The 26,869-nt window shown below is 36.6% G+C and overlaps 2 protein-coding genes across 38 annotated transcripts in view; one reads left to right on the top strand and one right to left on the bottom strand.

Moving 5' to 3' along the window:
- LOC129810024 (GTP-binding protein Di-Ras2) overlaps positions 1 to 26,869 on the bottom strand; it is a 216,397-nt gene that overhangs the window by 1,527 nt on the left and 188,001 nt on the right. The window lies entirely within an intron of this gene.
- LOC129810012 (ankyrin repeat and KH domain-containing protein mask) overlaps positions 1 to 26,869 on the top strand; it is a 62,802-nt gene that overhangs the window by 25,005 nt on the left and 10,928 nt on the right. For 7 of the 37 annotated variants that reach the window (XM_055860204.1, XM_055860203.1, XM_055860202.1 and 4 more), the window contains 11 exons: positions 7,759 to 8,173; positions 12,393 to 13,840; positions 13,945 to 14,038; positions 17,930 to 18,052; positions 18,613 to 18,902; positions 18,987 to 19,569; positions 19,646 to 19,828; positions 22,515 to 22,765; positions 22,917 to 23,180; positions 23,275 to 23,820; positions 26,480 to 26,792. In XM_055860204.1, coding sequence (XP_055716179.1) covers positions 7,759 to 8,173; positions 12,393 to 13,840; positions 13,945 to 14,038; positions 17,930 to 18,052; positions 18,613 to 18,902; positions 18,987 to 19,569; positions 19,646 to 19,828; positions 22,515 to 22,765; positions 22,917 to 23,180; positions 23,275 to 23,820; positions 26,480 to 26,792 — 4,510 coding nt within the window. The remainder of the gene's footprint in view (positions 1 to 7,758; positions 8,174 to 12,392; positions 13,841 to 13,944; positions 14,039 to 17,929; positions 18,053 to 18,612; positions 18,903 to 18,986; positions 19,570 to 19,645; positions 19,829 to 22,514; positions 22,766 to 22,916; positions 23,181 to 23,274; positions 23,821 to 26,479; positions 26,793 to 26,869) is intronic. The other 30 variants (XM_055860216.1, XM_055860217.1, XM_055860215.1 and 27 more) reach the window with 15 other exon arrangements.

Below are 26,869 nucleotides of genomic sequence, written 5' to 3'. Positions count from 1 at the left end.
ATAAAACAGGGGTATATTGAGTTCATTTCCTGAATTCTATACCCCTTGAAGCTATGACCAATTTTTGATCTTATCTGATGCACTAAAATCTCTAAGAAAAAAAGACCCTCATGATGTCAGCAACTAAAGTTCAAGTATGAAGTTTTCGAAGCCTAAAAGCCTTCCCCTGCAATTTACACTTTTTGAGTAATGTTTTCCTTATCAGATATCTTATGCCCCTAATAGACTTGATTTTTGAGTACAATGCAAGTTTCAGGAAGAAAGATTCCCTAGAAAAGCTAAGCAAACCATTGTAAGAAGACCTCGACCTCGGGGCAGACCTAGGACAAGGTGCCTGAATCAAATTCAGGATCTTTGTCTTGGAGTGCCTTGAGATCGAACCCGAACATCTTTATGTTATAAGGGAGTCAAAGACGTCTAAAGACCTCACATAATCCGGGATCCAGAAAGTTCCAAAAAGCCTAGGATCCCATTAATTCCAAAGACCCAATAATGCCGTGATCAGGATAAATCCTAATCCTGGGATACCAAGAGTTCCAAATATCCAAGGAGCCCAATAACCTCGCAGTTCCGATATTCTCGTGATTTAGATAATCCCTAATACCGGGATTCCAAAAGTTCCAAAGATCCAAGGATCCTGAGGATCCCGATAATTCAGGATCCCGAAAGCTCCAAAGATTCCAGGCTTCCAAAATCTGCAAAGACCTAAGGATCCTACTGACCCCACAGTTTTGATAATTTCGTGATCCGGATAATCCCTAATCCCGGTATATCAAAAGGTCTAAAATTCCAAGGATCCCGACAATCCGGGATCCGGAAAGTTTCAAAAAGCCTAGGATCCCATAAGTTCCAAAGACCCAATAATGTCGTGATCAGGATAATCCCTAATCCTGGGATACCAAAAGTTCCAAAGATCCAAGGATCCCAATAACCTCGCAGTTCCGATATTCTCGTGATTTAGATAATCCCTAATACCGGAATTCCAAAAGTTCCAATAGTTCCAAGGATCCCGATACTCCCGGGATCCCGACAGTTCCTAAGATTCTATGATTCCAAAAGCTCCAAAGACCCAATGATCCCCATAACCTCACAGTTCCGATATTCCCGTGATCCAGATAATCCCTAATCTCGGTATATCAAAAGTTCTAAAAGTCCAAGGATTCCGATAATCCGAGATCCAGAAAGTTCCAAAAAGCCTAGGATCCCATAAGTTCCAAAGACCCAGGAATTCCGTGATCAGGATAATACCTAATCCTAGGATAGCAAGAGTTCCAAAGATCCAAATATCCTCACAGTTCCGATATTCTCGTGATTCGGACAATCTCTAATCCCGGGATTCCAAAAGTTCCAAGGATCCCGATGCTCCTGGGATCCCGACTGTTCCAAAGATTACAGGATCCCAAAAGCTCCAATGACCCAATGATCCCAATAACATCACAGTTCCTATATTCCCATGATCCGGATTATCCCTAATCCTGGTATATCAAAAGGTCTTAAAGTCCAAGGATCCCGGTAATCCGGGATGCGGAAAGTTTCAAAAAGCCCAGGGTAAGAAGACTTCGACCTCGGGGCAGACCTAGAACAAGGTGCCTGAATCAAATTCAGGATCTTTTCCTTGGAGTGCCATTGGGATCGAATCCGAACATCTTCCTAAAGTGGTGGAGGATCGACAGGTGTAGACTGTCACCCTTAATGTCATGGGCTCGCGAACCCAATAGAGATAAGCGGTTGAAAAAGATGATGATGATGCAGGTTTCAGTGTGGAAATTTACTTTTATTCGCGAAAAACTGGAAAGCGCGCTACCTTCGGACAACTTAACTTTTTTTAATTTGTAATGAATTCTCAAAACAGCCATGGATCAAATTCATTAAGAACATAGAAAAAATTGAGGTGTTCCAAGCTTGAGACGTTTGAAGTTAACACTCCTCTAACTTAGTTCAAAAGCTTCTAGCATATTTCTTTCGGACAAATTTTCAAATATCAGACGTTTCGGAAAAGATAGAGGCCCTTGAAGGTCAAATTAGGCAAGTAAAGACAGGCAGTCAAGCAATTCCTTTGTCAAATTTTTAACATTCCTTTTGTGAAATTAAACACTAAAAACTGAGAAACTTGTTCTAGGAAATTCAGTAGCTTAATTGTGAGAGTAAACCGACGTGAAAAAAACGATCAACAGTGGACGATTCCGGAAATCGTTCTGAAGTAACAATCGATCAGGGAACGACTATTATATTCTTAAAAAGAAATCGTTTCATACACTGTCAAACCTTGGCAAATAGCTTATTTACATGAGAAACCGAAAGTTCCAAAGACCCAAGGATCCTAAAGATCCCGATAATCCGGGATCCCGAAAGTTCCAAAGAGCCCAGGTTCCCATAAGTTTCAAAGACTCAAGGATCCCAACAACCCCGCAGATTATTCCGTGATCCAGATATTTCCTCATCCCGTGATATCAAAAGCTTCAAAGATCTAAAGATCTCAATAATCCAGGATCCCAAAAGCTCCCAAGGATCCCAATAACCCCGCAGTTCCGATAATCTCTTGATCCGGATAATTCCTAATCCTGGAATATCAAAAGATCAAAAGATCCAAGGATTCTGATAACTCCGAAATTCCGAAAGTTCCAATAAGTCGGGATTCTGATAATACAGGATTCCAAAAGTTCCAAAGACCTAAGGATCGCAATAACTCCGCCGCAGTTCTGATAATTCTGTGATCAGGATAGTTCCTAATCCCGCCATACCAAAAGTTCAAAGATCCGAGGATTCCGATAATCCCGGGATTCCGAAAGTTCCAAAAACCCCAAAAAATCTTATCTTTCGTAGTCTAAGGTTAAAGCAGACCTCGTCCGACTGAGCAGATTGATCCCAAAAAACTTTGTATGAACACGTTTTGATACTCAGAAATCACGAATATGATTTGAGCTAAAATCGTGTTAATATCGTGACAGTCCGTTCGTTGATTTTTACCAAACTCTATTTTTATATTTATTAAGCGATTTCAATCAACCATTTTAGCAGTGATTATTTTTCTTTTGTAGAGCTTTTGCCTTTAGACTATGTAAAATACACAGAAAAAAATATTTTGTAAAATTGTTCGTAAATGTTTGTAAATTCCCACTGGAGACTTACAAAAAAGTTCGTAAAAGTTTGTACATTTTTACAAACATTGTTCTTAATATGAGCACTTGACGAGGATTTTTTGTTCGTTTAGAATGATTTGTTCGTAATTATTCGTAAACACAAAAAAATGTTTGTAGAATTTTGTCTTTTGGTCGTAAAGTTTTGTCACACAAACAAACATGTACGAACAAATGTTTGAAAAAACAAAAAATGCTCGTCAAATGGTCATGTTATAAACGATGTTTTTGAAATAGTACAAACTTTTACTAACTTTCTACTGGGTTATACGATTTACGAGCATTTCGTTACAAAATATATTTATCTATGTACACGGCTTACGTGGCTAACTACAGGATGCTTGGAACTCGAAATTCGTGTCAATTTAATTCTGAGTTGAATTTTGGAGTTAAAAAAAACTCTTCAACTCCATTTTATCCATTCCCCGTTTGCTGGATACGATTCTTTGTCCCCAAAATTCAGCTTACAATCAAATTTGCATACATTCCAAAATGGAATTGCATCGAGGTTGTCTGAAAAATATCGTAACTACCAAAAGCTTATTGGAATTTGTCACTGGTTTCCACAAAGCTTAAAGCAAGAAAAGTAATTTAAGATAATAGAAATAATATGAAAGTATACAAAGGATTTAAACAAAATTTACAGTTGCATTATTGCTTTGTGGAGTAATTTGTTTTACCCTTTGATCTTACTTTAGGGAATAATCTGTTAATTGGTTGTACAGACCTTCGACTTATGGCTTAATTTCAAATCCAATCTCAATCTTCAAGTTTGTCAGGGGCCATTAGACAAATATAATTGTATATTTTGTAAGTATCGAACGAATTAAATCCCCTATTTATTTATTTAATTAATTTTGCATGTGTTCATTAGAAGAGACATTTTATAAACCCGTATTCATCTGAATCATCAGCCATTGTCAATCAATTTCACTACAATTGTTGAGAATAGGAAAAAAGTGCAAGGGAATTTGATGATGAGGGAAGCATTAGAGTGAGAGAAATTGTGGAATGTGTTTGAATTCTCTCTCGTAAATTTCTATAAAGCTTTGAAAAATTTCATGAAAATCGATTTGGTTTTTCAGTAATAGGGTCACGTTGGCAGACAATTTTTCTGTGGAGGGAAAATTTTAGTTGTAGTAATAGCCAAAATGGCTACTTCCTTTGTTACTTCACTGCAAGATAAATCAATTTCTTGCAGCTTTGTTTGTCAAGAGAGCTGAGATTAGAAAGCACTTTCTGTTTCATGTTTGAAGAACTTTTTTTTGTGGGATTTCCTGATGAAAACAAAAATTCTCAGATTGTTTAATGGGGAAAGGTAAAAATTGCATATTTGTAATTCTCAATCTCTTTGAAAAAGAATTTTAATTTACCTGGTTATGCATATTAGATGACAAAGCGATGTTTTATTAGGAACTAACAACGTAAATTTGAAAATGATTGAAGCTAATTATTTTCCCATAATAAAAACGGTTTTATTTATGTTCACTTTTTTTCATCTGTAAGCTAAATAAAACGATAATAACTATTCTATTAGGTATTTGATAGACTTCTGTCGAAGTTTACGTTCACAATTTCACCCCTTTTTGTACTTTTAGAACCTATTAAATATTTATCTCATCGGCATAAATAATAAATTACTTTTATATTAATAGGAAGATTTTTCGATTCATCTTCTTTCGGTATAGAAATACAGAAATTTGCTGAAAGAACAAAAATTAATTAAGGAATTTCGTTTTGAAATAAAATATAACCTCAATGTTCAACATAACCTTTCATTTGGGGTATTTCACGATTAGACGGTTTCATGATTGAATCCAAGGTTAGTTTTTCAATAAAACACAATTATCTTAATTTATTTGTTGTTTCTAAAAATTTTTAAGGTAAAAATAGTGCTAATGGTTTTATTTTCTATAGAAATTAGTGTAGAATTTGAGGTTATGTTTGATTCAAATTTGAGAAAGAAGATTCGCTTCTCTTAGGAAATAACTAGTGTGGGTTCTTTTTGTCTAATTCAATAATCTATAATCATTTTATTAAAGAACTTAACGAACACTTCAGAAACACTTAAACAGCCTGGATTAGTTAGAATTTTGAGGTTAGAATGAGTTCTACTAGGTTATCAACTAAATTTTCCAATTTTTTAATCATTGAAAGGTGGAATATAAGATAATATTTTTATTAACCCAAAATTCTGTTTAGTGATTGCATTTGCCGCCGCCTTACCATTACCGGCCTCACCAGGTAAACAGTAGAAACCCTATTTCCAATAACCAATATTTCTAGAAAATTACAAAAGATCGTTTATTTACGGTATCGTTCTTTAATAGCTAAAGCTTTTTGCCATCTCGTTGTCAATACACGGTAAGGATCAGTGCCAACAACTGGTTTTGGTCCTTTGGTCCATTGCGTCGAAATCACCATTTTTGAAGCATCTAAACCAATTTTATGGGTGATTTTCTGTAGTGCATATTTGCTGTAGACCTCATTAACACATTCAGTCGATGTACAAGAAATACTTGAGATTATAATGTTAATTTTTTGGGATTAGTTTCCTACAGATTAATAGATGAATTTTTTGAAAAGAAATAATTTTTATCCATTATGGGGGTGCGGGGAGCCGCCCTCAAACACGCGTCTTAACGGTCACTGAATTTAAATTCTGTACATTAATTCATTACAAACTCTATTGATTTAGATAGAGTAATGACCAGCGCACAATAACTTTTGTTTGTAAACATGTTTTCAAAATTTCTTATAAGAGTGAGCGAGATGACTAGATTGAGATCTCACTCACTCTCATTGAAATGTCAAAAACATGTTTACTAAACAAAAGTTATTGTGCGTTAGGTATAACTGTCCAAGAAAACACATTGGCAATCAGAATTCAAATCAGGAAAGAGGATGAAGGTAAATTTTAACAAAATCGAGGGGATGTCGCATTTTCCGTCCGCCATTTTGAGCAAAATTTTTGCATAACTTCACGCGAAGCGAGAAAAGAACAACAAAATGTTTTCCCATCTCTGTCGGCCTTTTTTTTTTCAAGTAATTGAAGGACTAAAGTAACTAAAAATCCATTCCCGACAGAAACTCGAAAATCAATTGCCCTGGAATAAATCATCTAAAATCACTCAATTTGCGTATGATGTATAATACCATGGTAAGGAATGGGTTAAGCAAACTATGTACTTTAGTTAGTTGTTTTGTAAAATTAAAGTACTGAAGTAGTACTTTCCGCTAATGCAGTATAGTCAAAGGTTTAAAAGGCTCTTCTAGAGGGCGCATTTTCCAACCGAACGATATCATGTTTCAGGTCAAAGGTCTTAGAATTTTTGATAAGCTTGAGCCTATTTAAATCTAACTAACTTTAATTTTCAATAATTAATTTTTATCTGAAAAAAGGCATTTTGGGCAATATTTTGTATGAATTATAAATCGGTTCAAATCGATTGTGAACCGGTTACGAATCGATAAGTAATTTTTATCCGAAAAACAATTTTATTACTCTTAAAACTGTTTTGAGGAACCTTTTGAGTGATTTTTGAATCGGTTCAAGTCGATTGAGAACCGGTAAACGGTAAATGATGCGAAAGTATTTTTGAGGAATGGCATCTAAATCATGAGTTCTAGCACCTCTCGAAACATAGGACGCTTCGTCATCCCTTTCTGATAAATAAATAAGGGGAATTAAAAAATTAATTGAATTACTTGATAAATAATTGCCTTCTGCAACGCAGTGTTGATTTTTGAGGTTAGCTTAAACATAACCTAAAACTTTTCGAACTAACCTATTGTTCAAGCAAAAATGTGAAAAATATCTACCATCGATCATTTTATTCAAAGTTTTTGTATTCAGAGAATAGAATTAGATTATTTTAGCATCTTGTCTGAGCCACAATATCAATCCAATTGAATTTTTTAATAAAAAAAAGTCATAACAAATGAAATATTAAGAATACTTGTTTGTAGGGTTTTCATGTAACCTAATGCGATTGGATTAGTTCAATAAATTGAATGTATTTCTGTGTGAATGAAATGGAAAATTTTTCTGATGATTCATGATGGAAAAGTGCCAAATAATTTGCTAATCAACGAACCAGAATACCTTTCCGCTGAACTTGGTTAATTGTAGCTAATTCAAAGTCTGTCATTTATTTATTTTTTTTATTTATATAATTTAATTAAAACTTCTGCTAAGTTTTTTTTATTGCTACAGAAGTTTATGAAAAGAAATAAAATGACTATTCAGCATAATTGAATATTTATATCTTATGTATATATGTATTTATTATTATGGAAAATTTTCCAAGCACTTTTCACATTTTGTAAGAAGAATTTCTCAGTCTCCCAAAGTTTTTGGTGATTGCGTAATATATTCATCTTGTTTCTTAAATCTCTTTAAAAACTTTATCATTATGAAGAGAAGAAGAAGAAATTATAATTTCTTTTGGCACAGTTTGGTGAAAAGTCAATAAAATAACTTGAATTTTAGTTGCTGCAGAGAGGAGAAAATATTGAAGGAATTTCTTTTGTGTTTTGTTTTGTTTTTTTTTTTCTGGTGGAAAAATGAGGAAGATAATGGAGAAGGAGTATAAATATTTGACTTTTCTCCATTGTTTAGATCCTTCTCGAACATGGCGCCGGCATCAATACCCATTCGAATGAGTTCAAGGAAAGTGCTCTTACGCTTGCATGCTACAAGGGTCACCTCGATATGGTGAGATTCCTGCTAGAAGCTGGAGCTGATCAGGAGCACAAGACCGATGAGATGCATACGGCTCTCATGGAAGCATCCATGGATGGGCATGTTGAAGTGGCGCGTCTTTTGCTTGATTCTGGCGCACAGGTCAATATGCCAACGGACTCCTTTGAATCACCTCTCACATTGGCTGCTTGTGGTGGTCACGTTGATCTGGCAATGTTGCTGATTGAACGTGGTGCCAATATTGAGGAGGTGAATGATGAGGGGTATACACCACTTATGGAGGCAGCACGAGAGGGACATGAAGAAATGGTGGCATTGCTTCTGTCGCAAGGTGAGTCCAAATCATATTTATTTTAATTTTTTTCAGGAAATTGTAGCAGATGCAAAAAGATTCTGAATAAAATCGCAATATTTAGAGGAAGGTTTTGAGGCTTCGCACATACTCTGGCTTCGAACACTTCATATTTTTCCCATATTCCTTTAACGAAACTGATCTATTTTCTTCAGAAAATAGGGCAGGTCAGATTTATTTAAGGAATATGAGGAAGTATGAAGTTTTCGAAGCCAGAATGTGTGCGAAGCCTGAAAGCTTTTCCCTACATCCTAAACAGTAATGGCGCTGGCACACCTTTTCAATTTAGTAAAATTCAATTGATTGAAATTTTACTTCTTACTCTTCCAAACTAAAATAAGCTATATTTGTCTCTTTCTGTCAAATGAAAATTGGAATTTCAATTTCATTTTCAATTTCAATATCAATTTGCATTTGACAGAAAGGGACAGCTACATCTAATTTCAGTTTGAAAGAGTAAAAGGTTAGAATTTCATTCGGTTGAAATTCACTCAATTGAAAAGGTCTGCCAGCGCCATAATAACTAAATTTTAATATTTCAATATCAAAATGATTTATTTACAAGTTATGGCAAATAATTGAAAACCTAAAATTTTGTGCCGGAAATACTAAAAACTAAGTAATTTAAATAAACCCCTTCCTCTTTATTTTTTGTGTTAAGTATATAAAAAATTAATGAGAAAACCTATGCAAAACTAAAAATAAACAGCGCAGTGTCCGAATGATCTGAAAAGTAGAGTAAGATGGGATAATTTAGAATAATTTCTAATTTGAAACTTTGAGATTTTTAAACAGTTTTAGATGGCACAAAGAAAAAAAAACGACGAAGAAGTACTTTCAAATGGAAAGTCTTATACTTCTTCGTGGCGTTATTTTTCTCTTTGACCATCTGCAACAGTGAGAAAATTTCAAAATTCCAAAATAGACATGATTCTAAATACACTATTTTACCCTACTTACTATTTATAATCAGGATGTTTCTTGTGTCCACCGCTAGAGGGCAGAATTAACAGTGAGAGAATTTTGAGATTTCGGAACTATTTTTTTTAAAGAAATGTTTGAACAGTTTCCACTTCGAGGTATAGTAAACTTTTTTATTTTGATTTGGGAATATTTAATTTAATTGCTGATAAGAAAATGGGAGTAAGTTTGAGCTCTTTGGTATATATTCGATAGAAAAAAAACTCAGCTAAAACAAAAATCTTCAGAAAATACATAAGAAGATCAGAATAACATACAGAATTGAAAAATGTGGTAAATTAAATGAATGTATTGTTAAATGGTGCGTAAATAAAAAATAACTGAATAGAATATTCTAGGAAAGCAACCACGAGTTTAAATTGAATAATAAATTATATACTACGGATGAAACTTTTAACTGCAAAATATGTTTTCAAGTTTTTCGCTGTAGAATATGGTTACATACTTGTCCATTAAATGATCTGACAAAGCCCATATTATGAAGGTTTAAAATTTCTTTGACCGATAAATCAAAAATTTTCTTTGGGAGAACCTAGAGCAAAATGTAGCAAAAGGATATTTTTTTCACGAGCTCCAGAAAACGTGAGGTATTTCAAAACAGCACGATTTTTAATAGAAAATTTATTGTTCTTCTGCAAATTTGTGGAAACTATTTCCTTCTGTATCTAGAAGGGCTTTTTTAATATTTTTCTAAAAAGTTGATTTTGAGAAACTTCTTGAGAAAATATTCCAATTTTTAGTCCTGTTTTTGAAATAATTTCCTTGCAATAGATATCAATTTTTACTTATTGTATATTCAAAATTGATGCAATGGTGAATATTTCCTTTATGTTTTGGATTCTTTGAATACGAATCCGCTATCTATTTTAGAATTTAACAAAGATTCTTATCTCTAGAAATCCCCTTTTATTAAGAATGACAACTTGGGGTAAAAAGTAACAAAAGGTATGGAGCAAAAAGTAAGAAAAACCGAAACAATTTCTGATGTCTCACGGCGAAAAAAAAACGTCATAGTCATGTCTCGCCGCTTGTTGTTTGCATTGGGCAAACGATTTGCAGTCTTTTGTGTTTTTTTTTTTCTAAAATAACTTAAAAAGTGCTTATTTCGTTCAGATAGAGAAAACGCTGTGTTACAAAGGTGTAGATGAATAACTTTCCTATGAAAATAGGGTAAAGGCTCATAATTTTAGACAGTCTGCTTATAAGCATCGATGTCCCAAGTTTTAAATGCGATATTTTTAATACTAATTGATTTCTTTTGTTACTCTCTGTTCAGAAGGGTTGTTTAGAAACTTGGCAAGCTATTTATCGTCTTTTTTTTTTTTACTAAAATTAGTTTTAATATGTTTAAAAATGAATTGATATGTAGAGGTGAATTTGACTCTTATTTTGGACAACTTGGTTGCATCTTTGGACAGCTAATTAATCTCAATAGGATACCCATTGTTCTTCATTTCAAAAACCTATCTTACCAAATAATCTTCCTGTTTATGTAAAGGAATCGAAGAATATCACAAGAAGCCTGGAAACTTTCCATATCATTCATTAAAATGAGTTGACTTCGATAATCCAAATACTCGCGGATTCACGCATTCCCCAGCCTTTCCGGAAGCCTTTCAAGGCTTTTCTCACTACATCTCCTTTGTAGAGATGATGCTCCTTTTTTTCTTCAGGCATTTGTCCAACCTAGTCATCACAAAAGCTAAAACTTCACGAAATTTTGAGAGAAAACACCTGTCCAAAATAAGGACTATCACCTCACTGGTGAATCTCGTTGAAAATTGCCCATTTTTCACACGAAAAACGTAATTCACAAGGCAAATCTCACTTAAGGTCAAATGTACAAATCACTACTAACGTGAATCAACACAATATTCAATGAATATTCAATATATCACCCAAAAAGAGCAAAGAAATATTGATAGTACTTCATCACAGCTAAATAAGAGAGAAAGTAAACACGAAGTTTTGTCATATTTCTCGTAAGCAATTGCTAACACTGAATTTTCAACAAAGCAATTTTAACTCAAATCATATTCAAAATTTAACGTATATTTAGTGTTAAAATCTTCCAAAAAGAACAAATATTTAGATAGAATTCATTATTCATCAAATATTGGAACAAAAATCCATAATTTTAATCAATTTATTTTTAGTGTCCAATTTTATCCTCAAAGTGTCGAAAATAAGAAACTGTCCAAAATTATGAGCCTTTCCCCTATGTCAATTAGATATATATATTTTTTAAATTTATGGAATCCCGTAATAAAGCAAATCAAATTGTGTTAATATTCCATGCCTGGTACTATTTGTCCCAGCATTTTTGAGAATGGCCACGAAATTACCTTCTAGAAAACAGCTCGGTAAATGTATTTCCTTATAAAATATAGGAAAATGACTTTCACAAAGTTGTAGAGCGATAAATTTCCTATAACGGCGTTATCACACTTGCACATTAAAATTTTAATGTGATTGACATTAATTGTCGCTTGTGAGCGTCCAATTATGTTATTTGTGTTTTTGAGTCACTTAATATTTGGGGTTTTTCTATTTATTGATAAAGAAGTGGACTTGGCCTGCAAAAATAAGTTTAAATTTACCTCAAGCATAAATATTTTTCACATTAAAAAATTAAAGAGAAAATCGCATTAATTTTTCGCATTAATGCTATAATTCAATTTATATCAAATTTTGCGGGCCAAGTCTACCTTTTTATCAACAAATAGATCAAATTTTGAATATAAAATGATTCAAACACACAAATTACACATTTGGACTCTCACCAGCGACAATTAATGTGAATCATATTAAAATTTTAATGTGCAAGTGTGATAACACAGTAAAACTGCGCTAATTAGAAATTTCTGGGGCGCTCGGGTAGCTTGTAAAAAAAAATATCCGTTTTGGGACTTTTTGCCCCAATCTCCGCTAACCTAGTGAGCAGCAAATGCTATCCGACTTCAATTCTACCATTTCCATATATTAGGTTAGCACTTTTTGTTCGAGAACTGCTGACCGGTTAGCATTTTTTTGCTGACCGATTCATACTGTAATTTCATACTGTACAAGACAAATGATAAACGCGTATAGAACGAATATATTTTTTGTTTTCTTATACGAGAATGAAGAGAAAGGATAGTACAATAAAATTTGAAAAGTCTTTTCATGTCTTAAAATACGGACCCAACGCTGATTTTTGTTGTTGTTGGGTTTTTAGGTGCAAATATCAATGCTCAAACTGAGGAGACTCAAGAGACAGCATTGACACTTGCGTGTTGCGGTGGATTTTTAGAAGTGGCGGACTATCTGATAAAAAATGGTGCGGACATTGAATTGGGCGCATCGACGCCACTGATGGAGGCAGCACAAGAGGGTCATTTGGATCTTGTGAAATTTCTGCTGGAGAACAATGCTGATGTTCATGCTCAGACCCAAACGGGTGATACAGCCCTCACGTATGCCTGCGAAAATGGTCATACTGAAGTGGCTGAGGTGTTACTGTACTATCGGGCAGAATTGGAGCATGAATCTGAGGGTGGTCGTACACCATTGATGAAGGCCTGTCGAGCTGGTCATATTTGCACGGTTAAATTTCTCATTGCCAAGGGGGCAGATGTGAATCGTCAGACAACCAACAATGATCATACTCCATTATCCCTAGCGTGTGCTGGTGGGCATCAGGCTGTTGTTGAATTGCTGCTCAAGAGTGGTGCTGATCCATTCTATAAGCTCAAAGATAACAGCACAATGCTAATTGAGGCTGCTAAGGGTGGACATATTGGGGTGGTACAGCTATTGCTGGACTATCCGCATTCGATGGCAAATGCCAATCAAATGTCACAGACACCCAGCAATGTCATCAACAATAGCCAATTGATGATACAGGCAGCAGCGGCAGAGGCAAAAATTCAGAAACAACTGCCACAGCCAATTCAGCCACTTGTGCTGCATCAACCGAAGCAACAGCAGCAACAGCAGCAGCAGCAATTGCAGCAACAGTCGAATCAGCAATTGGTAACAGCTCCACCGGGTTTGCATGATGTTCCCGAAGCTATTCGTGTGTCCAATCATCAGATGCTGCATCAGCAGCAGCAACAGCAACAACAACAGCAACAGCAGTTGCAGGGGAAGGATGAAGCGGCACAGCAACAGATGATGGCAGCAGCTGCAGCTGCAGCTGCTGCTGGTGACGTTGCGGGGACAAATGTAATCCTGGATGGGGTAAAGGGTGGTCTGACAACTCCGCAAACTGACTCAATTCTCGCCCAGATGCGCATGTTCCAGATGCAGGCGGGCTTCACGGATGGCCTGGCCCAGGGATTGGCACTGGCACAGCCGGGTGTTGTTAACCAAATTGTGGGTAATGTGGGCGTTGTGGATGGCAGTCAGCAGTTGCAGCAGCAGCAGCAGCAGCAACAGCAACATATTGCACCACAACCACCGAATAATGTTGTTGCCAGTTCCGGACAACAACAACAAATAACTGCCAAACAGAAGGGACTTTCGCGCAAAGGGAGACCCTCAGTTATACCATATGATTCCAATTTGACAACATCAGAGGCGCAGCAGGTGAGATCTCAGCCTCTGGGTGAAGATGAAAATTCAATCTACGTGACAACTAATCTGCCCACGGCTGAGAAGAAGATTCTGGAGGAATTCCATAAGGTAGGTAAACCGACAGAGGAAAAAGAAGCTATGCCTGAGGGTATTTTTCTGTGCGTGACATGATGGATTAATTTATATATATTTTCTTCTTTCACTTGAACCAGAACACGACTCTTCAGGTACTGTGCGAAGGAGGTGTACCATCAACACTTTTGCCAAGTTCTGCATACGTAGATATAACAACACCATCAGCTCAAGGTTGGTATCACAATCAACTTATATATATTTATCTCGCTTTTTTTTGGAGATAGTCCTACATAGGGGTGTGGCATATATGAAGTGTTTTTGATATTAAAACATTTTTTTTTGTCCTGAGAATGAGAAGGAAAGAATCTCTCATTCTTCGGAAGATTGAATTATGAAATAATCTAAATGAAACATTGAAAAAAACCCTGATAATCCCAAAATCAAAGGGTATCCTGAAATTAGAAGTGTGAATAAGTTCCCATGGCTAATCGTCTTATTTCGAAATTGCGAAATGAGTCTCGGGAAATTTCCCCTAGTGGTTTGGTCCTGAGATAAATTTTTCCACCCTCTGACATAATTTTCCCATGTATGTCCCAGCTAAAATAGAAAGACTACCACTTTCTATTCTATTTTGAAATTTTTCGAACTTCCGTCATTAGTGCTATTTATTTTTTTTATTAATTTTTAACTACTATGAATCTCTTCAGTTTTGTATTTAAAATGAAATCGTGCAACTAAATTTTAATATTTATTTATTTTGAACACTTGAATATAATTACGTTTATTTATGTAAATAGTAATAATGCGCGAGAGAAGGAATGAAAGGCAGCATCTCTTGATAAACAAAAAAAAAACAGATGATTTGAAATGGCATGAAAATCGAAATATTCGAACATAAACAAATGTTCCCCTGCAGAAAGCTTAGTAGGGACACTTTTGTTTCGAAATGGCCGTTTCGAATAAAAATTTCCGCGTTGAATACTTCCAAGTGAGCCCAATCAGTAGTAGATTTTGATTCTCCAATAGTGTCTTGGATAAAAGGTAAATGGAACTCTATTTGCACAAAAAGTCGTTGATGTTCGAAGAATTCAAATTCAATTTCGAATTTTCATACTAAATGTTCGAAGAAGGTGCGGAAAAGTTATCAAATATCACATTACAAAACTGCCAAAAGAGTTACTCAGTGATTATGGAGTGATTAAATAATGAGAAAAGAACAGTAAGCGTCGTTGTTCTGTTTTTTTCCTCACAACAATATGAAGACCGTCACGTTTTGACACTTGAGTACTTCGAAAATCGAACAGGATGTACCTCAGCAACCTTGCGGAATTATCAAGAAGTAAGAAAGTATCTTTTGGATCTTCAAATAGATTTTCGAATTTTTCAAGATCTACTTGTCTATCAAAGTCTACCAAACTTTCTATTTTATTTCGAAATTTTTCGAACTTCAGGCAGCTATGGGGAGATTGTGCAGCTTCGTAGGGAAAAAGATGTCTAAGATTTAAGATTTTTTACTGAATGTCTCACAAAAGAAATCAATTATATCACTATGTCAAAAAAATCTCTTATTAGGTTCATAATACTGCCTTATAAAATTCCTAGGAAATCCTTGGTTTTTCCTCTACAGGAGAATCAAAATTTAGTGGCGATTTTTACGAAGCTGCCCTGGGGGTGAATTCTCTAACTTTGTGAGAAAGTCTTAACGATCACTGAATTCAAATTCTGCGCATTAATTTATTACAAACTCCATTGCTTTAGATAGAGTAACTATCCAAGAAAGCAAATTGCAAATTGGCAACTAGAATTCAAATCAGAAAAGAAGAAAGAGGCCAATTTTAATAAATTCGAAGTGCTAAAAATGAGAAAATACCGATACTTGTCACTAAGTGTGATTCTCTATGCCCATTTTTGTGAGACTTGTCACGATATTTTCGTGACACTTCTCACGCGATGATGGTTCGGTGACTCGGAGGAAATTATGGGAAATGTGGCTGGATCGATAGATTTAGAAGGAGGTTTTTGGGCCTGTGAACACAATAATGTTAAGGAGCAACTAATTTTTCATCTCTTTGATCTTAGGGTATCAATAAAAATCCATTCTGTACGGATGAAATAACTCACTATTTTATCAAGAACTGAGCCACAAAAAAAACAACTCGTAAACATTAAAATTAAAGTCACTAAACTAAAAGGAAAGCACATATCTCACTCGACATTCTAATTCTAATAATTGTTTTTAATACTTTATTCGCGAAATTATAAAACCTACTTTAGACACAAATACGCTGACGTTGACACATCACTTGCATACATCTGAGAGGAATAAAATCTTCGCCTGCAGGCTGATTAAAAATTTAGAGCAAAATAAGTACTAAAATCGGTAGTAAAAGGTTGCTCTCCTCTTGTGTCAAAAAGTCGCGGGAAAAATTGTCACTAGCTTCTCACTCAAGCATACAGAATCACAAAATATGAGAAAGTGAGAACAAAGTGATCTATTTTTTTCGTGACTCTGTCACTGGTGACCAAATCACCAAAATTAGAGAATTTACCCCCTGGAGTGGAATTCTGTAACGCTCTGGCAATGCCATATGAAAATTTGAGTACGAATCTTAGGAGAGCTTTTTCGAAAATGCGATTCTGTAGCCGTGACATTGCCATTTCAGCTCACGTGGCATTGTCAGAAGTCACATATTTGAGATTTCTGGCAATTCAAATGACAATGAATTTTGTTAAACAAATCAACAAAGACGTACTGTATTTTCATAAAATCATCAAGTAAAGGGATTTCATTAAAAAAAAATCAATGAATTGCATTTTCGAACTCATATGATATGAGAAAAAAGGTTGATTGACATATTGGCATTGTCAGGTTTCGAACTTACGCATGACAATGCCACGAAAATTACCGAATTCTCCTACTGGTTTGCTCAGCTTCGTACATTTTGCACACCTATGTAAGCCTCATTTTCCCCGCAAACATTACACCGGACAAAATAAATTTCACTAGACACTTCCCCTAAATATTTTTTATTTATTTTTTAATTACTATGAATATCTTCAACTTTGTATTTGAAATGAAATCGTGCAACTAAATATAAGTACATTTATTCATGTGAGTAAGAATGCACGAGAGAAAGAACGAAAGCAGCATGTCTTGATAAACAAAAAAACAGCTGATTTGAAATGGCTTGAAAACGTAAAAGTTGCTTTATACGCTCCAGAAATGTCAATTTGCTGTGGACAGAAAGACCAAAAACATTCAAGAATGCCGGTCTACAAGCGTAACAATTAAAAACGGGCGCAACTTGTCTATAGGTATCGCTACTGACAACAATTCTTAGTCTATTTGAACAATGCGTTATTGGAAAATCAGTGAAAATAGAACAAGAGTTTGGCATAATTTATTCACACTTCTAATATGATGGGTAAAAATGGTATAAAGGCAAGGCGTCTCAGCTTTGCAGATTAAAGATCCTTTCTGCCAATATATGGGGGGGGGGGTCCCTGAAGGTTCCAACTCGCTATCTCTCACCGTTTGGCCTCTATGTTTGGTAACGGTCAGATGTATCTCACAAAAAAAAACAGCATGACATCATTTCCCAGAAATCGTCCGATTTTTGAACAATGTAAAGAAGTGCTCCCTGGGGGTCAAAAAATCGCAAAAAAAAATACCAGGATGTCGGTTAGGTGAAAGACAATAGAGAAAGATAATGGCTTTCAGATAAAGACTTTTTTGAATGTGTTTTTTTTTTTATAATTCTGGTTATCAGATGAATGTAATATTTTTTCAGGTGTTTCTTTTGCCCTTTTCAACATAAGTTTTTTTTTTTATTAAAATTAGGAAGTTTTAATAAAAAAAACATATCTCAACTACTGTAAGGTAATCTTTACCTTCTTATCGGTCACATTGCCTGAGAGATAAGAAGAATTTTTGGAATTTGATAAAGTGAAAAGAGAAATATGGCTTTTTCCACATGAGATAATTGTGATAAAGAGATATTGTTTTATTGATTATTTTTAAATAACAATTCAGAACCTTTTAATATGCCACACCCTGTCCAACCCACTTGTAGCCTTTACAAGGCAGCATACTTATGGTCAAATCATATTATATATGTAAAGAAATCAATATAGGCATGTTATGTGGTGCCAGCGGCATAAGTTTCACATCTGGGACCCCAATATTGGGCCCATTGCCCGCCGGGGGCCCCATTCAGTCTGCCGCAGTAGCCACCTTTGTTGCAGGCAAGTTGTTAAGCTAATTTATTAACAGAAACAGAATGGACAATGCTTTTATTTCCAACAACTAAATTGCGTATTGTATATGCCTTTTTGAACCAATGAAATTCTTTACTAAAGCAATGAATAATTTAATTTTCTTTTTTTGGCTAAAATTGATGATAGTTTACAAAAATAAAAACAATATTTGGAATGTTTAGAGGAGATTAGAATCTTGAGGGAGCCAAATTTTAAACTTTTTTTTCTGAAAGGCAAATTGCTCTGAAAAATTTTTAGGCTAACATATGGTTTTTTTTTCAAAAATTGTCCGGATGTTTCTTCAAGCTTTGATGCAGTTAAAACTACAACAAAAATTTTTGGTTAAGCTTTGTTTGGTTTCCTCGTAGAATTTTCTAAACTTCTTGACTAATGTTACTTGAACAATCAATGAGGTTTTGTTTGGTTAATTTGATAAAAAAAACAAAAATCTTATCATCAAACATTTACACCATAATCATACACTTGAAGAAAAATCAACAGTTGATTTGAGGGAATTTTGGTAAAATGTTGTGCATTTTGCAAAATAGGTGGAAAAGCGCAAGATAGTACGTTCCTCATTACGACGAGTTCCTTTCCAACATCAATCAATCAAAGCGTAACAACAACAACAGCAACATCGCTTCAAGCACCAACAACTGCAATTCCTTCCACAACAACATCAACCCAGATCACAGCACCGTCAGAAGTGTCGCAGAATACTGCCATTAGTGATCGGCCAAAGGTGAAACCGGTGTCAAAGAAGGATGGAAAGGGCAACATTCGAAAGAGTGGATCTGTTCTCCAGCAGAATCAAATGGTGTCTATCTACAACAATTTGGTAAGTTTTTGTTGTGAAAAAGTTGATTTTGTTGTGACTGACTTTGTAGTGGTTAAAAACAACAATAACAATAAAAAATTGTAGCCTGTGATTCCATCATCGGAGCAAAATCTTCAATTGCTGCAGCAATCACTGGCAACACTGAGTCTAGCACAGCAACAGCAGCAGCAACAACAACAACCGGGTGCACCGCAGTCACTTATTCAGCAACAACTAGCCAATATAACGCAGAATATACAACAAATCTCCCATTTGCAGTCGGTGAATCGTCAATTGCCACCACAATCGCCAGTTGGTGGTAAGCAGCAGAATCAGCAGCAACAAATGACACCCAATATTGTTCCAACATCAACATCAACACTGCCTGGTAGTGGTGAGAGTGGCACTGAGTCCAATTCAACTCTCACCACAATTGCTCAGAATTTGAACAATCAAAATATTCTGGTGGCAAGTGAAAATGATGAGCAATTGAATTCACAGTGGAATCAGAAGATGTGGCAAATGGTAGCACAATTGCCAAATCATCCATTGCAGAAGATTGCCCAACGATTCATAGCTGATCAACCCAAAAGTCCCACAGAAGGTCAAATGATGGGATCTGGGGGTAGTGGTGCAAATAGTGGACTGCCAACATCACCCAATAGCACTTCAAAAAATATTGCAAATAGTAAGGGTTTCATTCTTTCTTTTTCTAGCTTGAAGTTAGTTACAACGATACTCATCAACATAAATCAACTTTTCAGATAATGATTATTCAGTCATCTCACGCATGATTTCCGAAGTTGTGCATGGTATAAGTTCCGATTTGAATCCGGAATTTGTGCAACAACATCAGCAACAGGATGACGGTTTAATGCATCAGAAATCCCTTAATGTGAATCAGCAGTTTTTGCTACAACAAAATGATGGTCAACCAATCGAACAAGGTTTGTAGTAATCAATAATTGGGTAATATTTATTTTCAAATTTTTCATGGACATATCATTTCAACATCTATAGAACTTGTACAGTGAATTTTCAGCCAAAGGAGATACAACAACTTAAAGTTCATAGTTTTGTTGTTCGACAACGGAATGTTGTGGCAGTCTAAAAGTTGTTAACCAATTTTGCAGCGGTCCAAAGGAGGAAATTCGTAATGAAGAAGCACTAAAACATTGGGTCCCTTAGGTGCCTAGCCCCTTTTCGACTAAGGGTGACCATTATGGTCAACAAGTTGGTTGACGCAATCCTAGGGTTGATCATTGTTTGTCTCCTGTTGGTAAAGCGTTGCAGCATGTCCAGGGTTTTGATGACATCCTCCACTATGTTTTTCCATCTTGTCCAGGGACGTCGTCTCCTCCTCGACCCTCCGGATTTTGCTCATACAGGCTCCTTGGTAATCTCTCTGACATACGGAAAATATAACCGAGCCAGCTCAATCTACCGGATAGAGGCCACAATGTCGGTCTCTCCATAAAGCTCCTTTAGTTCGTGGTTTATCCTTGTGCGAAATTCCCCTAGGACCCGTCTCTCAAAGATCAGCAGTTTTCTCTCCTCTGTGTAAGTCAACGGTACTGTTTCCAGATCATACGTTATCACTGACTTCAGTATGGTTCTGTATATTTTGATCTTTGTTGACCGTCAGACGTTCCTTGATCGAAATATCACTGATAGTGCAAAGAAACTTCTACTCCCCACCGCGAGTCTCTCGGAAGAAGACGGGAGAAGACGGATACCTGTTTACTACACACCTTTTTACTTGAATCTTGCAGAAATACAAAGAAATTAAATGCAAATATCACTTCAAATGGAAAGTTCTTAAATCGCGCGCAATTCAACTGTGAGAGAGAGATAGAGACACAAATAACTCATTTGACAAACGTCTGGCGGCGCTGCGATTGCAAAAAATCTCAGAAATGCGATAAAATATTTTCTTCTCTATTTTATCCTTATTAGCAGATCGTGTCCCTTCTTGTAATATGTACTTTTGCATTCCTTATTAACCAAAATAGTGTTGTACAAAAGGGCTTTTTTCAAACCTATCCTGAATTTTGGGACAGCTCAAAAGAGTATGAGTCTTCCAGCTCAAAATTTCATCCCAATTTTTTTGTTATAATATCGACAATTATTCACAATTAACCCAAATAACTGTATTCAACTAAATTATTAAAAGGGTTTTCTTGTGAGAATGACTTAACTCTAAGGAATTAAACAATTTTTACATTAAAAAACCTCTCACTTTCTCTACGTGAATTTTCGAGGCATTTCGAAGAATGCCAACAGACACCACCAAATTCACTTCGCCTTTTCTTTTAGCTCAGGCCTGAGAGAATCACATTTAGTGACACTTTCGATATTTTCTCATTTTTAGCAATTTTAGCACTTCTCACGTTCTCACAAAGTTAGAGAATTTACCCCCAGGAGCGCAATTCCTCTGTAGTTCTTACAGTCTATGCGATCACCTTTCTTGTCAATTGGAAAGTGCCACGTTCCAGTCTCTTAGTATCTTCTTAATTTCCCAGATTTCCCTCCAAACATCCCCTCTATGCTTCACCAACTCCGCAGAGATGCTGTCCTCCCCACATCTCCAAAAAATTGCGTCCTCCTCCTGATCGTCCGCAGCTAGTATCTCCTCTACCTGCTCCGACTGTCCAATGTCCATCGTTTGCGCACAACAGGTCTCGGAAGTACTCTTCCCATCTTGCTACAACTTCAGATGCTTGAGTCAAAAGGTGACCTGAATTGTCCTTACAGCCTTACACATCGACATATGTGGTTGAAATTCATTGCGTTTAGACGCTGCTGCCCTGTAAAAGGCTCTCAATTGGAAAGTATTCGGTCAGTTACACTTGATGAAGATTTAATAACACGGATTATGACCATGATCGTCAAATGTAGACTGTCTGCATTTGACGATCATTGTGTTCACTTGCTCTGGGTTATGTGAAGTGGTAGCAAAAAATCCATTTGACCCGATTTATCACAAGTATCTCTATACCTGGAAGAAGCGGACAAACATCCCCGAAACGTAGTGTGAAGTTATAGAAGAAATAAATCCGAATCCAGGTCATAATCCGGCTCTGAATTGTTAACTTTATTCTCTGTATTCTATATTCACTACGCTTCTGTTAGTCTTCCTCATTGCTGCAGAAACTTGACCGATGCGTGCGTAAAGCCCATCAGATCCCAGAAGATCTAAATCATCTATGAAGGGTAAATGACTCAACTACCCTTAACCGATCTGTTGTCGTTCTTGCTATCTGCCGTTGTTGTACATCCCAAAGTTTTCTTCCGATTCTGTGAAATTTGGTCAGATAATTTTCCTTGAAAAGATATATCCAACCTGCGAAAGAGCTTTTCCACCGTTTTGCTCTGGAGGTTGGTTACCAACGCTAAGACGGCGGAGGACGCTATTTGCTTCTCTTTAGATATTCACCGGTCGTTTGCCAATTAGTAAATTGTTACATCTTTACTTGCCCTTCACAATCGTCGAACTAAATAGGCTTACTTAGAGATTCTCAAAAAAACAGCAAAAACCTATGTCCATGAAAAATATGGAAGGAAATTAGTATTGCCATGTAAGGGTCCTTAAAGTTCTTTCAGGAATGAAATTTTTCAATATGTTATTTCTAGGTGATTCTGAGGATCATTTGCACATGTTTTCAGTGGATGATAGTGACGCAGAGACAATTGGTGATTGTGAAATTTATCCAGCATTGGATGAATCCTTGGAATCGCTAAATGTTGATGATGTTACTAATGTTGCCACCGTTACCACCATTGATGGTTCAAAAGAATCAATCTGCAACTACGAATGGGCTGATTACATTGATGATGCCATCAATGCACTCCACGGTGGTACTGATATACCCGTAGCAATTCAGGTAACTAGAAATTTTGTTGTAGTGATTGTTGTTGTCGTAGTTGTAGTATTAGTCTTTTGTTGTGGTCCAAAAAAAAACAAAGATAACAAAAAAAATTGGGAATTTGTGGTAAAAGAAAACTATTTGTCTCTCTGTGTCACCCCAAATTAAGCAGGAAATGGCTGCGAATTTGAATTGCCCAGATTTGGCTGATGCCTATGCAATGGGTAACCTCATGGGTATCAGTAGTTTCTGTAAGACACACTGGGGCAATCAATGGGCTCCTGCTGGTCAACCAATTGAGCAGCCATCCACGAGCCAGTCTATGGTTAGCGATGATCATCGAAATCAAATAATGACGTTCGATCATCAGCTACATCAGCAAATTCAGCAGCAATTATCTGTTGAACAATTGCAACTCTTGACTCAACTTCAAGTAATTTTCTACCACCATTGTGGAACAACACAAAAAAAATTGAACTAACCACAACTTTTCTGTTTGTCTTTTATGTTGTCGTCATGTTGTGCAGAATCAACAAAACCAATCTCTGTCTATGATTCCAACATCATCAATTGATCATCAACATTTATCCAATGCCAATATAACATCTCTGGCATCATCACTTGCCCTGGCTCAGCCACAGGGACAAATCCAGCAGTCCCAGTTGATGAGTCAATTGCCAACAACATTGGATCTACAGCAACAACAAAATTTGTCTGCTGATGCCCAACAGCAGGCAAAATTTGTCTTCAATGTTGATATTGAGAAGCAATCGCCGGCACTGCAGTTGTTGTTCCAGATGCCAACACAGCAGCAACAGCAGCAGCAGGCTCAAGCCCAAGCTGGATCAACCATTCTCTCCAGTCCCATTCAGCAGCAATTTCAGCAGCAACAGCAGCAAATCATTGCGTCCCAAATTGCCCAAACACAGACCAGTGGTTTGCTGAGTGGACAGACTGTTGATGTCCAACAGTCCATCCAGCAAGTTCAGCTGCCGTCAAATTTGACAATTTTGCAACCACACCAGATTCTGTCAAAGGCCCAACAAATGCAGAATTGTTCTCAAAGTTCACAAGTAAGTGATCAACCATTTTTTAACGATTTCTTTTCTCGAAAATTTAGCACAAATTATGAATTGAGACGTTCTGAGCAAAAAAGGCCATCCTATATGCATTTCCTTATTTAAATAGCCTTTATTTTTCCTCTACAAATTTAATTTTACAGGAAATCTGAAAGCAAAATAGCAAATTACTGTTTTTTTTTGAAAATTAATTTAAGCCACGCCCCTTTCAAAAAAAAGTTACAAATTGGAAGTTATTGATAATTTCAGGACATATTACACATAAAAAAGAATCAAGATATCTTTGAATTGCAATTTTATTCAAAATTGTAAAGGAATCTTGAAGATGGATGGTAACATTGCATTTCTGCATGTAGATTTATCAGAACAAAATAGTATTAGACCACGCCCCTTCACGATAGACAGCCAATTCAAAATAATTGCAATATTCAGGAAATATTTCAGTTCAAGAAAGATGTGCAGAAAGATGGTATCGAACTTCTCCATTTTTTTTTTAAATTGATAACAGAGAAAATAGTTTAAGCCATGGCCCTTTACGATTCCTGTTTTTGATAGGATTCAATAATCTGAACTCTTTTTGACGTGGTTGGATGATGATGTAACTCCCGATTGATATTTGAAAAGTCCCAATGATGACTCAGGGAGCAAATCTTTCGTACCCCTATGATTCAATTCCCGTATATAGGTTTCTGTCTCTTTGGCGTCAGTCATTGGACGATCTGCAAAGTTGTTAGGTTCCGAGATATGGTCGTCATCTCTTTTTCTTCAACTGAAGATCCTCTGCTTCTCGAGTCCCAAAAATCCAAGGCAGTTTCATCATCGTCATCACTTTCAATCGCTTATCCTTATTGAGGTCGTGGATCCAGTATATCTAGATTAGCAATCCAGACCCACGCCTGCTGATTCTCCACCACTTCAGGAAAATGTTCGCGGTCGATCCCAAAGCGATTCAAAACAAAATCTTGAATTTCAACCATTTTGTCCTAGGTTTGCCTCGAAGTCGAGGTTCCTCCACATCGACATCGAAGCTGTAATTTTTCAACACAAAGAAGCAACTCTTCGAATGGCTATGTTCCTTACTCGATCTCGACGAATGATTCCCTTATCTGCCAAAAGGTACCTCATCTTGGCAGCTTGTACCCGCGATCTTATAAGGCAGTTTGCCGTACTAAATTCCCTCATGTCTACCATGTGAACCTCGGCAACGTGGAGAGTCCACTATTTCGAGGTCCCAAATAGTGCCGATCCACTATTGAGGTCGTGGATCCGGTAAATCCAGGTATCCTGGATGCCATCTGAAGCCATCTTGTCCTAGGTTTGCCTCGAAGTCGAGGTTCCTTCACATCAACATCGAAGTTGTGATCTTTCAACACAAAGAAGCAACTCTTCGAACGGCCTATGTTCCTTACTCGATCTTGACGAGTGATTCCCTTATCCCCCAAGAGGTACCTCATTTCAGCAGCTTATACTCGCGATCTCATACTTTCGGTCCCAAGGCAGTTTGCCTTACTAAATGTCTTCATGGCTGAATGAAGATTACCATGACTATTGCACCACAGAGCTCCCCTTAATCACAGAACATGCGGCGGTTTGACCGTTTACTGTGGATGAACGGCAGACTGATCTACATCTGAACCGTCGAGAGTGTCCAAGAGCTTCTCCAAGTACTAATGACGAAAATTGCATCTTTTCTCTACAAAATGAAACTATTTTAAGAGCATTTGTCAATGTTTTATGAGCAACTGTTTTATGAGCATTGCCGTTCAGCTATAGTGGAAAATTTCGGAGGAATACTTCCACTGACTTTTCAGAGTTTTCAACACAATAAGATCAAAAGTCTCACTCTTCTCCAGAGCTTTCGATACGCTCCGTGTCTTCCTCAGTGGTCAAGTCGTCAAGTGATGTCAAAGGTGGGGGATCTTACAAATTTGGCGGGAGGGTTTCAGGGTGCTCACACAAAGATCTTGACACAGCACCAGATACTCTTCAGTCATCAGGAGACCACGAGTTACCACAGACTGTGTTGCCGCGTTCGAAGCTTCCCTCCGAAAATTTCCATTTAAGTGCACTTGCTTTGTAGTAACATTGGTTGCTAACAACGCATCGTACCGCGTCGTTTGCTATGAATTCAGATTCAAACAAGATGTACTTAGAACAGTTTCATTTTGACGAAACGATCTAGGCCGCGTATGGGAAATTTCAGCTGCTCCTCTCTTTTTCTGTCGCTCCTCCGAAAGTGTTGCGTCCTTCCTTGTATAGGCAGACAACGCAGACGCCGCAGACACATATGCGTCTGCCTCACATGTCCTAAAAAGGCTCTAGGGCAATTTCATAAAGAATATAGAACAGAATTGAGTTGTCAGAAACTTGCGTCGTCCGTGGGTGGTCTAATACTTCAGCGTTGTAACGGGATAGTCCATTGCTGGTTGAACCATTGCAGCTTAATGGCACAGCAATTATGAAATATGCAAATGTGTACCGAGCTTCTTCTTAAATTAATAAATATCGCGTCTTTACCTTCAAAAACGAGGCGTGTCCTCAACGTCTCAAGTGAAATTAGTAGTGCAAATTTTTAGAAAAGAAGAATAAAATAAAGTGGAATAAATTGCAATTTTGTGTGTTGATTTTGGAAAACAAAATTTCTTTTCCAAAGGCCGTTGCAACTCAAACACAGCAATTGCCGTCAGGTACATCAATGACAGCAGTTACTGCTCTCGCCTCACACCAAAATCTCAACAATATTATGCCAACTCCTTCAATTGAGGGAACAGTCCAACCGCCAACATCAGCGGTGCCAGCAATAGCATCGTCCGTTGCCACCTCAACCGCTGTGAAATCAAATGGAATTGTTGCGGGTGGAGGTAAGAAAGGATCTGATAAAACATCTCGCAAGGAGAGCAAACGGTATACGGTAGCAAGACAAGCTCCTGCCGGTAGTCAAGTAGGATATAATTTTGACGCTTCAGGTACAACATTTGTTAATCCCCAAGGATTAACATGAAATTTTTTCTTATTTCTTGTTGTCTGAGCTCTTTTGGATGTT

Source organism: Phlebotomus papatasi, chromosome 1 (genome assembly GCF_024763615.1).
Source record: "Phlebotomus papatasi isolate M1 chromosome 1, Ppap_2.1, whole genome shotgun sequence".
Lineage (NCBI taxonomy): Eukaryota > Metazoa > Arthropoda > Insecta > Diptera > Psychodidae > Phlebotomus > Phlebotomus papatasi.
This window is presented reverse-complemented; position numbering and strand designations above follow the sequence as displayed.